Raw genomic sequence first — 14,347 nt, forward strand, 5'->3', positions numbered from 1 at the left:
AACAATGCAAATACAAGACGGAAGGGTGGGGTAGATTATGGATCCAGGTTCGCTACTAACCTTGTCAGGGGTCTATAATATGATAACTATAATATTTCTTAAGCCAGGGTTTCCCAAACTTCACTAGCTAAGCTCACCCTACACTAATACATTTTAAACTGAGGCCCTCTTCGTACGAGTTTTCAGGGCCACTGTTGGAACGCACTCTAAATATAATGTAGCTGCAGCCCTGTTGGTATGGAATATCATTTAAAGGAAAGAAACGAGACCGATAGAACCACTGAACCTGAACTGGGCACAACCTTGTTTTTAATGCAATTTATTTCCTAAATTCATCGATTTTTCTCTCCATTGAAATTCATTTAAGAGACCATAGGTCATCAATGAAGGATGATCTACTAAATGCAATCTTAAGAGCAAACTGAAATATTTAAATACTTGTTAATTACTTTTTCTAATGTATAATTTCTAAATATACATAATCAAAACGAAAATATTTAGTATTGAAGTTTTTTTATCTTCCGTTTTAATGAAAATCAAAACTGTATTATTTAGGTTTCTATTGTTCATATACTTTTGTATGTGAACCATTTTGCAGAACATAAAAGAGAGTTTTTATCTTTTTGTCGTAGTGCTCATCAAGATTGATATACATAAATCTGTGTAAGTGTGTGACTTACTGTTCCCGTATTTTTAAAAAAAGTACCCGTCCCGACCCTCCCAATGAGGTTTCCCTTATTTATTTTTAAATATAAACACAAAATTTAGTCTTACGTTGATGATTTGTTGGTGGAGTTATAAGTAAAGAAGGGATCTGTGTAAAGAAAAAACTAAGTATAGCAATTAAAAAACGAAAAATGGTTCATGCTACTTTTTTGCTCATTATTTAATAAGATGTGCGGTGTTAATATCTCCCTCTAAAAGAAGAATTATCGCCTATTTTTTGAGTAAATTGATTTAACATACATAATAAAAAAAATATATATATAAATTTAAATATAATAACAAAATTTTCTCTGTACTAATGTTATTTTAAATGTAGAAGGTTCTCTTCTTTATAGTAATAATTCATTTTCTAACATATGTCTTGCTCCCTCCTTCTCCTTACTCTCTTACATAAATATCACCTTTAGTTGTAAGTGTAAGTCTTTGTTGGATTGAGAGTAGGATTAATAACGGAGTAACTATTGGCTATTTTACTTGCTAGATACTGAGTGGAACTTGTATGAATCTATTTCATCTAAATAAATGCTGAAAGTTAACTTAATGAAACGTCGTGAAAGATAAGCTTTCTACTCTCAAATATTATTCAAATTGTCAGGATTGCTATGTTAGTTTTACGTTTATTTTTTATTTTATAACGTATATAGTTACGATTTACGATCCTATTTATAATCAATAACAAAGAGTGCAATACTTATAGAAGATGTTATCTACCGTAAACATATGTATATATAATGTATTATCACCAGCTAGGCTTCTTAAACATTCATTTAACATTCACGTTATAATTTTTTTTATACATGTAATGCCAACACAAATATACATAATATCTTCAAGAGCATGTGTTAACCTCCTAGTTGTTCCTATTTATAAATCGACATTTTTATTTACAGCTTCAGCATAATTTGTCCTCCAATTTTATCTAGGTAAATGCTATATATTTTTTATAAAAAAATAATCTTACATATTTTTAATTATTTCCTTATGTGCGCTTCATGAGAAAAACAACTGTTTGCACATTCATAAAAAGGGATATGTTGCAATATTATAAATTTGAAGTTTTAAGCAAGGTTAATAGAAATACAATGTTAGACCATCATGAAATCGGGCTTGCTAGAAATTTCAATCTGATGTATTGTACCGACTGCTGGGCAAGACAGGCAGATTTTAACAAAACACGCAACCACTCATAGTTTATGGCGTCACTATTGCTAGAATTTTCTCAATTTAACGTATTTCACCGACTGCTGGGCAAGAAAAACAGATTTTGACAAAATACATTACCAATCATCTACGATGACGTCAATATTAAAAGTGTAGTGGAAGTTAAACCGTACACGCGTTATGGTATAACCTTGGTTTGAAGTAGAGATTGGGCAATATGGTTTGTGCGTAGTCACGAAGACTACTCATTTACATTGTTATTGAAAATAATTTGCCTAAAAATATTGGAATCATGAAACCTGTCTTTATTGAGTGTCTTATTCTACATTTTGTTCTGACAATATAATATATGGCTTTATCAAAATTGTTACAACTGGTGCAAAATTTCAAACGATCAAGTGAAGATCTTAGATCCGTACTCCATCAAGTGGAAGAAGACGGGTAACTTCTTACCTACAGTTCCACTGCATTTAAGAGTTACAAGCAGACGGAAAAACTAAATTACTCCCCCCCACTTCTGATAACTCCCGAGTGAATAGGGGCAAAATTGTTCCTACAGTTGCAGGAGGTATCAAGGGAGTCACTAAGATTGGGGAGAGCGAGGAGAATTTTCTCGTGCCTTGACACTCAGAACCTCACAGAATTAGAGATTCTGATAGCATGGTTGATTTAGAGTGGCCTTTATTACATAAAGGCTTCGAATTTAAGGCAAATAATATAATTTTTCTAATATTTGTTCCTCAACTAAGACGACTTACACCTCGGTGTTTTAAACATTTTTTAAGTTTTTAATTCGGAAAGGGTTTATTTCCCTTTAACGTGTCAGAGAATGTGGTAATGAATTACTTAGTATCACATTCCACGTCTTCCTATAACGCATTTGCAACAACAAAAGTTACTTTAGTAAAGAATCAATTAAAGCCGGAGGTGTTATCATCAGATAAGTTGTTGATCAGATTCTTGTAAGGTTCCCATTTAAATTCTTCGTTACTTTAATATCAAGATACGTGGAATGTTAAAATGATCCTTAATAAATATAAAGATTCAATGTGTCTGGATAGTTTTATCAAATAAAACACTGGCAAAAAAGACCCTTGCTATAATAAATTTAGCGAGTATAGCTAGAGCTAGTTCTTTAACTTTATTAAGTTCGAGCTAATGAATAGATGGCGATTTTCTATTTTCCTCCTCTTTTTTAATATAGAAAAATTCAAATTTAGGCTTTGTCAGAAGTCGAATTAATTTAGCAAGTTTTTCTCAGACGGGAGACTGGATCCAGTCAGATATGTATGTAAATAAGACTAGAATTAAAAAATAAATTGTTTGTAACTTTAAGGGGGAATTGTCCCCCTTTGCAACTTAGACTGCAAATAGGTGGTTCAGAGATCATGCAAATGACAGTTATTTAAAGTTTTTTAAAGCTCATAGCTTTGAGGGGATGTTGTAGCTTTAAAAAAAAGCTAATGACAGTTCAGTTGAGGAATTTATTAAGCAAGGCTTTTGGTGTGATGAATCACGAGCTTATAATAAAATTAAAATAGTTAATTAATAATTAATAAAATATTATTTTACTCGATAGCGGCCGGTATTAAAATACAAAGTTTACGAAGTATTGCAAATGGAGATTTTGTAAAGTATATTATAATAGTAATTTAATTTGTGTTCCATCTTTCCAACTCGTTTGGAATAAAAAACAACTTCGTAGGATTACAAATGTATAGCTACGCTATTACAAAATAGTAGAAATTAAATAAGTATACCGTATTAATGTCATATTTGATAAAAATCGTTCTTTTAGGAGATGGCTTCACAGGAGTTGGGACAGTTCCTTTGGGTGCTTTTTCATCACTCCGCTAGCTTCATAGAATGTAGAAATTCTTAAAGGACAAATAAACTATAGATTTTCCCTATTATTTATTTAAAATGTAATTGTTTTTCGATTATTATCATTCAGATTATTGATAGGAAACCTGTGAACGACCTAGATGAAATTGTCTTTGTGGAACTTTTTTAATAATTTAGTAATTTTTGAGAAATTTTGATTATTCGTAGATGATAGTTTGTGCCTAATGATGATTTTCTTTAATTGACTATTATATTGATTGGTTTAATAGAAGTTATTAATTATAAAATAAAATAAATAGTCACACTTATTCTGAATTAGATATACAAATATGCTTAAACCCTAAAATGTTTTTTATGGACTAATTAACTGTATAGTGTGTGTGCTGATCCAACATCAATATCATACGAATATCTGCTCACACATGGTTGCTTCAGTTATATTATATGTATATATATATTATATTCTCTTGCTATATAAGAAGTGGGATTTATGTTTATTTCCTTTCTCTTAGGGTTTCTTGCATCTGATTTAATGAAACGTCATGACAGTTAAGCTGTTTTACTCCCAAACATTTTTCAAACTGTCAGGTTTACTAAGTTCATTTTTGTTTTCTTTTATTTTTAATGTAGCGGCAGGATATACATTTTTTATACACCACTGAATATCAGCAAACTAACAGAATATTAATGGCCCCAAAATGGTACAGAATGAAATGTCATAACTTGGCAAGGAAGCAACTTCTAGCGTTGGATTAAATATTATTCTTACTGGTGCAGAGGCTAGTGTTAGTTCTTCCCACCATAATAGATCTTTCTTGCTATCGGAGGAGATTTGTATTTCGGGATTGAAAGGGTCATCAAAAGTTTCTTTTTCTAAATCTAACTGACGGTTTTTCTTAACGAGTGGGGAGATCTCAGAAGCTGGTCTCACAATTTCAATTAACCCAGTTTTTTGTTTAAGATTCGGACTAACAATCATCACCTTTTTCGTAATTTAGCAACAAGATCTCTGGTCTTTTGTATAGTTATTTGTTGAAGGTCTCGAACCAACAACCCTGATCTTTGAAGTAATTTAGCAACAGATCTCAGATCTTTTGCACAGTTATGACTATGGGTTTATACCCAAATGTAATAAGAATTGACTAACAACGCGTTTATGGTCGCAAAATAATCATTAGTTTTTGTAAATAAACAACCAACCAAATAATCTAATGATGTATCTCGAGAGAAAAATTTGACTGATGTTTTTAGAGTTCCTAAATTAATTATTATTTATTATTTTGTTGGAAATCCTTAAAAAACTTATTTGCAGATAAAAAGTTCAACAAAAAAACATTAAATGAATTTTTTTTTCAACCCCAACATAATAAATTATAGGTATTTATTTATGAGAGGTTCTTTGTCAAAAATACTTTGTATCGAATGATAATCAGCTATTTGAAATGCTGGTGAACAATGAAAAAAGAATAAATAAAAAAATAGACGAGTAATTTTGTTTCCATATGTAACAGAGCTTAGGATAAACAATATCAACTACCTAAATAGTTTTCCAAGGATGTAGCGTGGGATTCACAAACTTATTTATAGTTGAGGGCGTTTTTTTTTTTTTTTTTTTTGCCTCTGACATTGAAAAATACTTACAAAGCATATTTAACGAAATATAAATATTGATCCAAGAGATTGGGATATAATAGTTGATGTTATTTTTTTTAAATTTTTGCAAATATTTTTGCCAATTTAGTAAGTGCAAATATGATCTTTAATTTGATTGGAAAGAGCCATAACGTTCAACGCATTACAACAGAAAATTTTGATGGTTGATATTGATTAACTCATAAGAGATGATGGCCATAGATTCTGCACCCATCATGGCTCCAAAAAACAAACAAAAAAACAGCATTGGTTGGCATCGAATATACAATTTGGGCATAAGGAAATTTGGCAGCCTTCTGATAAAGGTTATACTCCTATCATTATCTCTTTAAAACTTCTATTCTACGGGAATACAAAATTCCCAAAAAGTTATATTCATGACTCCTGCAACGCTCTGAAGAACGGTTTGGAGGCTGTAATTCAAAAACAAAGTGAATATATTAAATAAATTAAAAATATTTCTTATTTAAACATATATATATATAGTGAAAAAAAAACAATGAAATAACTTTTTGACAGACTTCCAATTTGGTCAAAAAATATTAAAAATATGTGTGCACGATTATTGTACCAATACTGTATAATAATTGATGTATTGTAATATTGGTACACAAATTCGTTTTGAAGATTACTTTGCTTAACACGTGTTACCTCACTTTTGGTTTAATTCGAATTAGCTTTTGTTAGGTTGCAAATTATTCACAGCAATTTTAATAAATTTAGTGATTCCATAGTTGGGGAAAATTGTCTAAATACTAATTTGAAGTTGCCTAATACAATAAAAGTAACGTTTATTTTGAGTTTCAGTCTGATACCTGTATGTTTTTTAGTAGGCGAAACTATTTTGGTCCTTTAATGATGTTCGGTCTGGACTGGTCTAAAAAAAAATTCAGTATAGATCTCTCTTACAAAAAAAAGAGGTATGGATCAGTATCATTTAAAATTCAGTCTACGCCAATTCCATAGATCAATAATTGATGACGTCATGTGGATTTCAAAATTGTGAATATCGGCACAATGATGTCATATGAAGTTAAATATTTTGCATAATCTGGATAAGTGTGAAAATTGTTCTATCAATTGAGATAAAAAAAAAAATTGACCAATATATTTTTTCAAAAACGTCGGTTTACGATTTGAAAATGATTAAATATTGATCCAATGTCGAAGTTCCCTATCTAAACCAAAATTTCTAGTCCAAATCGTAGAGTTCATTTTTGGCCACGTTTTTAGTGCGTTATTAAATAATTTTTTCGTGAATCCCTTGACCCCTCCCCCCCCTTTAGGCGCTCAAAAATGAGCATTATCGAAATTAGAATATATTTCCTAAACAGAAATACTACAGAAATAGAACAGAAATAACATAAATAAGGACTCTTCCTTAAAATATATATTTGAATGCAATAATAAATTGATGGATCTAACTTATATATATGTGGTGTGTCTACATAAAAATATCATTGAACAAAAATCAAGAAACGGAGAAATTCTCAATTTATTTTTTACTTCACATCTTAGATATAGCCCAAGATTTTATAGACATATTTGAGTTAATTATAGGCTTATATTTCAAATTTGTAGGATAATTGAAGATACCTAAGAATTTTGAGAATATTTTAGAACCTTTATTTTATTTAAGATATTAGCCCCGATATGTTCTTTAAAATATAATCTGTCAATTTGTCACTTTTTTATTGTGTCATTCAATTTTGGCTACTTTAAGTACAATTTGCAGGTTCTCCAAATGGTTAATATGAATAATTTATTGACAGAAATTGGGAATAATTCGTCGAAGAGTACACCCAATTTTGAAAAAAAACCTGCTAGCTTGCTTTTTGGTGTGACAGGCCGCATATACGAGTTTAATGTAATAAAAGATTCATTACTATATTAGTATGTTTTATTTTTTGTAATATTAAAAATATGCATACTGCTGTATGTACCCAAATACACTCAGACAAAAGTGAAAAAATCAACTTTTATTAAGATTAATTTTTATTGTGATTTGGTAATTGGAATAAATAACCAAAGCCACAAACTAAACGGTAAAACAGCCTTGTTACATAGAGTAAATTCTTTTGTCTTCGTGAAATCTCCCCACAATATTTCTCTTTTTATGAAACTAAAGATGACGTTATTTGATCATTTTTCTCGTGACGAATACAATTTTTTTTCTTTTCGAATAATTCACCTTTTTAATTCAGTTAAAGGGGGAATTCAAGGGGTTTTTTAGTTAGTTATAAAGGAATATTCAAGTATACTCAACCCTCTACAAATTTTTTGTTCACTAGCTAGTGAACAAAAAAAATTGTCTTGAAGTTAACCCATTACTTCCCACACGTACATATATGTACGTTAAAATTATTTTTTTATCCACAAAATGTACTCTAAACATCACTTTGTTTGTTCTTAATTAAACATAATGACCACCGATATCATTATTATATCATTTTTTTCCTTTTTTGTTTAATTTGTACGCAATAAGTGCAGTATAGTTTGTAGATCTTTGCAGTATGGATCTTTCTGGAGCAAGATCGAACATTTTGAGCTATAAAGGTACAAACATACGCTTTATTATTGATTTTAATGCTTTAAAATTAAGTATTGTATGCACCTTATACATGAATTATTTTTGCTAAAGTTTTATTTTATAATTATTAATAGATAATAATGTCTTAATTTGTACGTAGGTATATATACGTTTGGGAATAAGCCCTAGAAATACCTTGTTGTTCCTACTTTTGCATACGTTATTAATTTTGAAATTAATCTAAAGAAACCTTAATATAAATTAATTAACATCGATGTTGAAATTTATTATACCTAATAATTATAGGGAAAAAAAGTTGAATCTTCAAGAGATTCTTTTAATTTTGGAGGATGACCCTCCAGATGCATCTACAAGTGTTTATCTAATTCCCTCCAAAGATCCTTATGAGCAAACCGATGGAGATAGTAATAACGAAGAAGCAATTGAAAAATATCCTAATTGTCTTGGAAAAGGTTTGTTGAGCTCAGATACTGAGCTTTGTACTCATCACCAAGATGACTTAGATAACCCTAATTTCGATGAAACTCAATCCATGTATGTAGAAAAACAAATTACTTTTACATATAAACATATATGCACATTAAATGTTTTTGATTTTTATTTGTAGACAAGTAAAAAGAGAAAACCATATTTCAACTGATAGTGGAAAACTAAAACGAATTAAAAATGTTATGAGAAAACAATCCGTTTCCAAATATCGCTTCCAATGTAAAATTCCACCTTATAAAAGTTCAAAATGGAATAAGTCCATAATTCCATTTGATGCCGATTCTACCACAACTCCTTACAACTTCTTAAAATAATTCAATTAGAAAAAATATCACTGGAGACGAAACGATATGCCTGTCACTCAAACAATCCAACTTTTAGTGACAAGGTGAACCGTAATACAATTCGAGCGACTCATGCCATCATGTACTTAAGTGGCTGTCTCAAAGCAGCCCAAAGAAATATGTATGGGCAAAGACGGGAAGACTCAAGTAACACTTTAATAAAAAAAAGCAATGTCCTGAAATAGATTTGATAAACTTCTACGGTACACACATTTTGCCAACAATGACCATCCGAATCTGAACGATCCCTTTTGGAAAGTTGCAATGCTCATTGAAACCATTAACGAGACTGCAAAAAATATGTGGAAAAGTCTGAATATATTTGTTTGGATGAGTCTATGGTAAAGTACTTTGGACCCCACAGTATGAAACAATACGTCAAAGCAAAACCAACACGATTTGGGTTTAAAATTTGGGTTTTAGCTACATCTTCGGGTGAGGGTATTCATTGCATTCCTTATGAAGGAGCCAAAACGTAGTTAAATGGTTATGGATTGGGACAAGGTCCTGATGTTGTTTATGGACTAATTGAAAAATCACAAAAATCCGAAGGTGGCCATGGATAACCTTTTTACTAGTTTTGACCTCACGGACAATTTGAGGGACAAAACAAAAAGTTGGAGTACTAGTTACTTTGAGATCCAATAGACTTCATTCAATTTCCATCCCATCAAAAAAGTAATCAAGGAAAAAAGGGGAAATTGAGTGCAATTATATAGATGATTATAAAGTAATTATTGTTTGGAAGGACGGAGGACCTGTTTATATTGTAAGCAATTTTATTGGAAAGTGCAGACGAAAATTCAGAGATGTGAAGAAAAACCTTGAAGTAAATCAGCCTCATCTTTGCAAAGTTTACAACAATACTATGGGAGGAGTTGACTTATTGGATAATATGATTGCAAACTATGCAATCAGTTTACGAAGGAAAGAATGGTATTGGTGCCTTTATAATTGGTTTCTAAATGTCCAAATGGTTCAAGCCTTGCGTCTTTATAGAAAAAGTGGTGGAATTTTAAATTTAAATGAGAGACAAAAGATTTCGTTACTTGATTTTACACGAGCTTGTACAGAATCTTAGGTACCCAATCATGGTGAAAATATAAACACCACTATACTGCCAAACTTAAAACATGAGCAAATATTTCTTCTGTTCGTTACGGCAATTTAGGACATCTAATTGTCAAAACAAATAAATGAAACATTTGTGCATATTGTACGTCAAGATGCATAAAGTGTGACGTGGGTTTGTCCGCTAATTGTTTTGAAAAATATCATATTCAAAACTTGTAAATAATATGTGTCAATGTATATCAGAAAATATTTTTATTATATTTATCAAAATAAAGTTAACTTAGAATAAAAAAATACAAAAATTAGTCATAACTCATAAGTGATAATATATTGGGTTATGACTCATAACTCTATTTATTATTATTGCATCATATTAATTTATTAATATAAATTTTTGTTTATTTGTTGTTAGTTTTGTTTTTTGTTTTTGATCTTCCCAAGCGTACATATATGTACGTGCCCATCAACGGCTCAATTGTTAATTTTTTTGATGAAAAAAAAAAATGGAATTGTAATATATGTACTTATAGAAGTTACTCAACAAAATTTCATTGAAATATTTAATCGATTTCTACTCTCGGGAAGTAATGGGTTAACTACACGGCACATAAATTGATCACGTGGTCGTAGTTTTATGCAAGGACGTCCTTAGTTTTATCATTTAATTTAGTTGTAGTTTTGTAAAGAATATGTTTTTAATTTAACTACCTTTTAAAAGCAATAATTATCATTTCATTGTTATATTTAATATTGGATGGCCCCATATTATTTTTGCGCGAGGAGGCAATTACGGCTCCTACTCTTTTAATAATGGGGGTGTTCCTACACAATTGGGCATGGCATTTTCCACTCAATGATCATATATACGTAACTTGAGTCAATAGTGAAACAACTTAAAAACCAGTAGGATACATTATTAATAAAAAAACTTGTATGATATTGATCAACCTACCACACCTCCTTGATAAACCTTCGCCTAGTAACTGTTTTATTCCACTTTTGTATTAATGTATTTTATAAGTACATATATTATTGTTATTTACGTCAAATGAATTATTCATGCAGATTGATGTTATATGTGCATTGTAAATTATATACCTAAATATTTGTATATCTATGTAAACAATTCAATAGATCTTGCGACTTATTATTAATTTTTTTAAAAAACCGATTGGAACCATGGGTTCAACTGAGAATTTAAAGATTAGAGTATGATTTTAGAATACTCAATAATAATTAATAACGACAAGTGCAATTTCTTCAAAAAGTTGTTTCAGCATATTATTTAATTAATAATCGTCAGCACGTTGTGGATAATAAGGACTATTACATAGTATGTATGTATTTAGAATTGATGTACAGAAATCTATAATCAATTGTTCAAATTGTTTAATAGGCTATGGGGGTTTTTATGTAGTTTTTTTTGTAAAATCAAAAGGTGTCATGTTACTAAGAGCAGTCATTGTCGTAAAAATTAAAAGTGAAGTATAGTTGGATTTTATTGGTTTTAATATGTAGCTAACTATCTAAAACTTAAAGTTCTATGTACTTTAAAAAAAATAACGTGTTTTACTACATATTTTATTTATATAAAATATATTATATATAGTATCCGTACAATTTATAAACTTAGTTCGTATTGTATGGTCTGTAGTTTGTACATATAATTATGTACAGCCTGGACTAGACACTTCAAGCCTCACTCCTAACTCTATTATTACTTTTATTCACTTTTTATTTACTTTTTAGTCATTGAAAAAAGTCTAAGACGATCCTCAACATTCAAAGATAAACTAACTAATTAATAAATCAGCACGATCAAACATCCTTGGTAAAATTAACACACAGTTCAAGCTTCTCTTTTTTTCATTTTCTTAGAGTATTCATTGCTATAATACATAAATACAAAACTAACATCTAATTATATCTAAAAGTTTATTCTTATTATTCTTTATTATAGTTCATGGGAACTTTTACGTGATTATGTGAGAGAGAAAATATAAGGGACTTCTTAACTTCAATCGAATACTATTGCAATTTCAAAACTAAGTGAATCTACTTAATTACTAAATTGCTGTTCACTAATTTGGAATATTACTAATGTGAGGAAATTGTATATCTACACAAATAAATTATTTAGAGACTATAGTTTAATGTTTCCTATAATAGTTTTTAGAATGTATTAAAAGTTGTTTTATAGAAGAAAGTAATTAAAATATAACAAAATAAATGCAATGGTTTTTGTATTATTGTTTAATATTTATCCGTTTAGTTTATTCAATATTTTTGATTATTTCGACTATTTTTTGGGTTTTTACTGTTCTGTCATTATTGTGTTTGTATCCTTTAGTGTCATTCCGAGAAGAGAGCCAGGCTGTGAGAGCATTCCTATTCTTAGTCGTTAAGATATTATAGATAGATCATTAGGGTTCCTGATTGTCATCGGGAAATCGCCCTCAGGAAAATTGTCATTTGTAGAAAATTACGAGCAGAGAAATTGTGTGCAGGAAAATTACCAACAATTATACTATATATGTAGTGATTCATCTACTGATCTGTAGATAGTTTTCTTATTTGAAGGAAAAGCGTTGAACATTGATAGCAGCCGCCGCAGCTGCATTTGTAAAAAAAGTGTTCGAATATGAAGAAGCGACAAGACATTTTTGATGTCAGTATATAATTAGGAGTTATGATGTTATCTAAATGTTATGGAGTTTTGTTAACCCACTATTAATTATAATAACAAGTCATAAATCATAAATGTGTTAAAACTTCTCTTTGGTAGGATATTACGGAAAAATTAACGAATAAATAATTTCTTCTTTCCCCTGAGCAATTTTAGAATGTGAGGCGTACGCGCTTCATCAATCATCCCTCTTTATCAATAGTTAAGGTTGATAATTTTGGTAAGAATACAAAAGGGTGCGAGGAGAAGAAAAGAAATACTTATGGCATCATTGATTAAATAATATACATCTTCTTCTATCAAGAACGTTATCATTCCTGCCTTTATTATTCAATAATAATATAATATTTAGAGTTGTTGGAATCGTAGAAAAAGAACGAATTTGATTGGTTTGAAGATATTATTTAAAAAAAAGGTATAAAATAAGTTGGTACTCTTGCATCTTCTAAACAAATTATCATAAGTATTGTATTAATCATCAGCAAAGTAACTTCAACTTACTGCTCTCTCACGTGTATCATCATCATGCCGAAGAAAACGTGCCTTTTTTCATGGGTGTCTAACAACAGGGGTACTGATGTGTGGAATAATGATTTTGAAGATAAAAGTATATCTTATGGTTTTTGCGATTTCTCGTGTCCATCTCGTTCTTTATGGTAAGTAATCCGCCACTCCAAAACCTTTCATCACATCAACAACATCATCTTCAAGAAACACAAGACTCAAGGAGACGAAGGAGAATTAAACGGTTCATCATTCAATTTCGACGTAGCAAAGTTATTTGTGTCTTTTAACATCTCTTTAAATATTCTGGATCATCTCAAATTCTCCAAGTTTATTGAAAAATATAGTGAAGAACTTCTCCAGGTTGATGGGTCGTTAACAACTTGGTTGGGGGAAGTGTGTCAAAAATACTCCAATTGTCAATTGTGATGCTGAGAGAGTCTTTTGTATGATGAATATTATGTATACGAAAAGGAGGTCCAAACTAAGTACTAAGAAATTGAAGGAATTGTTGATCACTAAATGGAATGAATGTTTTGTTATCATTTAATTGTCAGCACGTAAATATTAATAATATTTTTAAATAATTTGTTACTTTATTGCCTCATTTCTATTCTTTAGATTTCGTGCCAAAGTTATCTATTCATCCTTTATGATCAGTGGTAACTAAGTAGTTATGAGTATACTTCCTGTAATGATGGGTTTGATGTTCTCTAACTAAAAATACATTTTGTGTGGCATAAATTTACAGAATATAATATACATTTATAAAGTTATCTATAGGGAAGTTATATATTAATAGTATAAAACAATCCCTCTTCCTTCATGTGTAAATAATAAATAAAAAAATCAAGTTAAGGATATATTCTAAACGATACTCTTTTAATTGGGTTGGAGTCGATATTTACTTTGAACTCTCTATCCAACAACAAATACAACTGCACCACTCTCATATGTAGCTATGATATTTCTGAAGTAATTCCCATCGTAATGTCTCGATGGGTAATTTATTCGGTTCAAATTTTTGAATAGAGTTGATGATAGAAATATAGTTTTCTTTTAGACACCTGCACACTCTTGCATAGTGGTCTCTCTTACCACATCTTATGCATTCGACACTTTTTGCACAAGGCAAACTTTCCCATTCTTATGAGGAAATTGGAAACCACTGTCTACACAATTTTTCTTGGCTCTTGTTCCACGATCTTCTACTGCTTTGATTTCTTCTATTTATATTGGATCCACATGACTTTGTATTTACGTTCACCCCCTTTAATACTAAATCATTTAGACTATTTTGATTGTTCTTTGCCG

The 14,347-nt window shown here is 30.1% G+C and overlaps 1 protein-coding gene across 1 annotated transcript; it reads left to right on the top strand.

The window, feature by feature from the left end:
- Positions 1–7,694: 7,694 nt before the first annotated feature.
- LOC121118660 (uncharacterized) lies at positions 7,695–10,244 on the top strand. The gene is made up of 3 exons (XM_040713251.2): positions 7,695–7,940; positions 8,220–8,470; positions 8,544–10,244. Exons 1-3 carry the CDS (start codon positions 7,899–7,901, stop codon positions 8,737–8,739), a joined length of 489 nt encoding a protein of 162 aa, XP_040569185.1. The 5' UTR covers positions 7,695–7,898; the 3' UTR covers positions 8,740–10,244.
- The last annotated feature ends 4,103 nt before the right edge of the window (positions 10,245–14,347 follow it).

Source organism: Lepeophtheirus salmonis, chromosome 5, assembly GCF_016086655.4.
Source record: "Lepeophtheirus salmonis chromosome 5, UVic_Lsal_1.4, whole genome shotgun sequence".
NCBI lineage: Eukaryota > Metazoa > Arthropoda > Copepoda > Siphonostomatoida > Caligidae > Lepeophtheirus > Lepeophtheirus salmonis.

Excerpts from the sequence above, each read along its gene's own strand:
- LOC121118660 (XM_040713251.2), top strand. The coding sequence starts at position 7,899 with ATGGATCTTTCTGGAGCAAGATCGAACATTTTGAGCTATAAA. Across the intron at positions 7,941-8,219 it reads CGAACATTTTGAGCTATAAA|AGGGAAAAAAAGTTGAATCT; the intron begins GGTACAAACATA and ends CCTAATAATTAT. Across the intron at positions 8,471-8,543 it reads TTCGATGAAACTCAATCCAT|ACAAGTAAAAAGAGAAAACC; the intron begins GTATGTAGAAAA and ends TTTTATTTGTAG.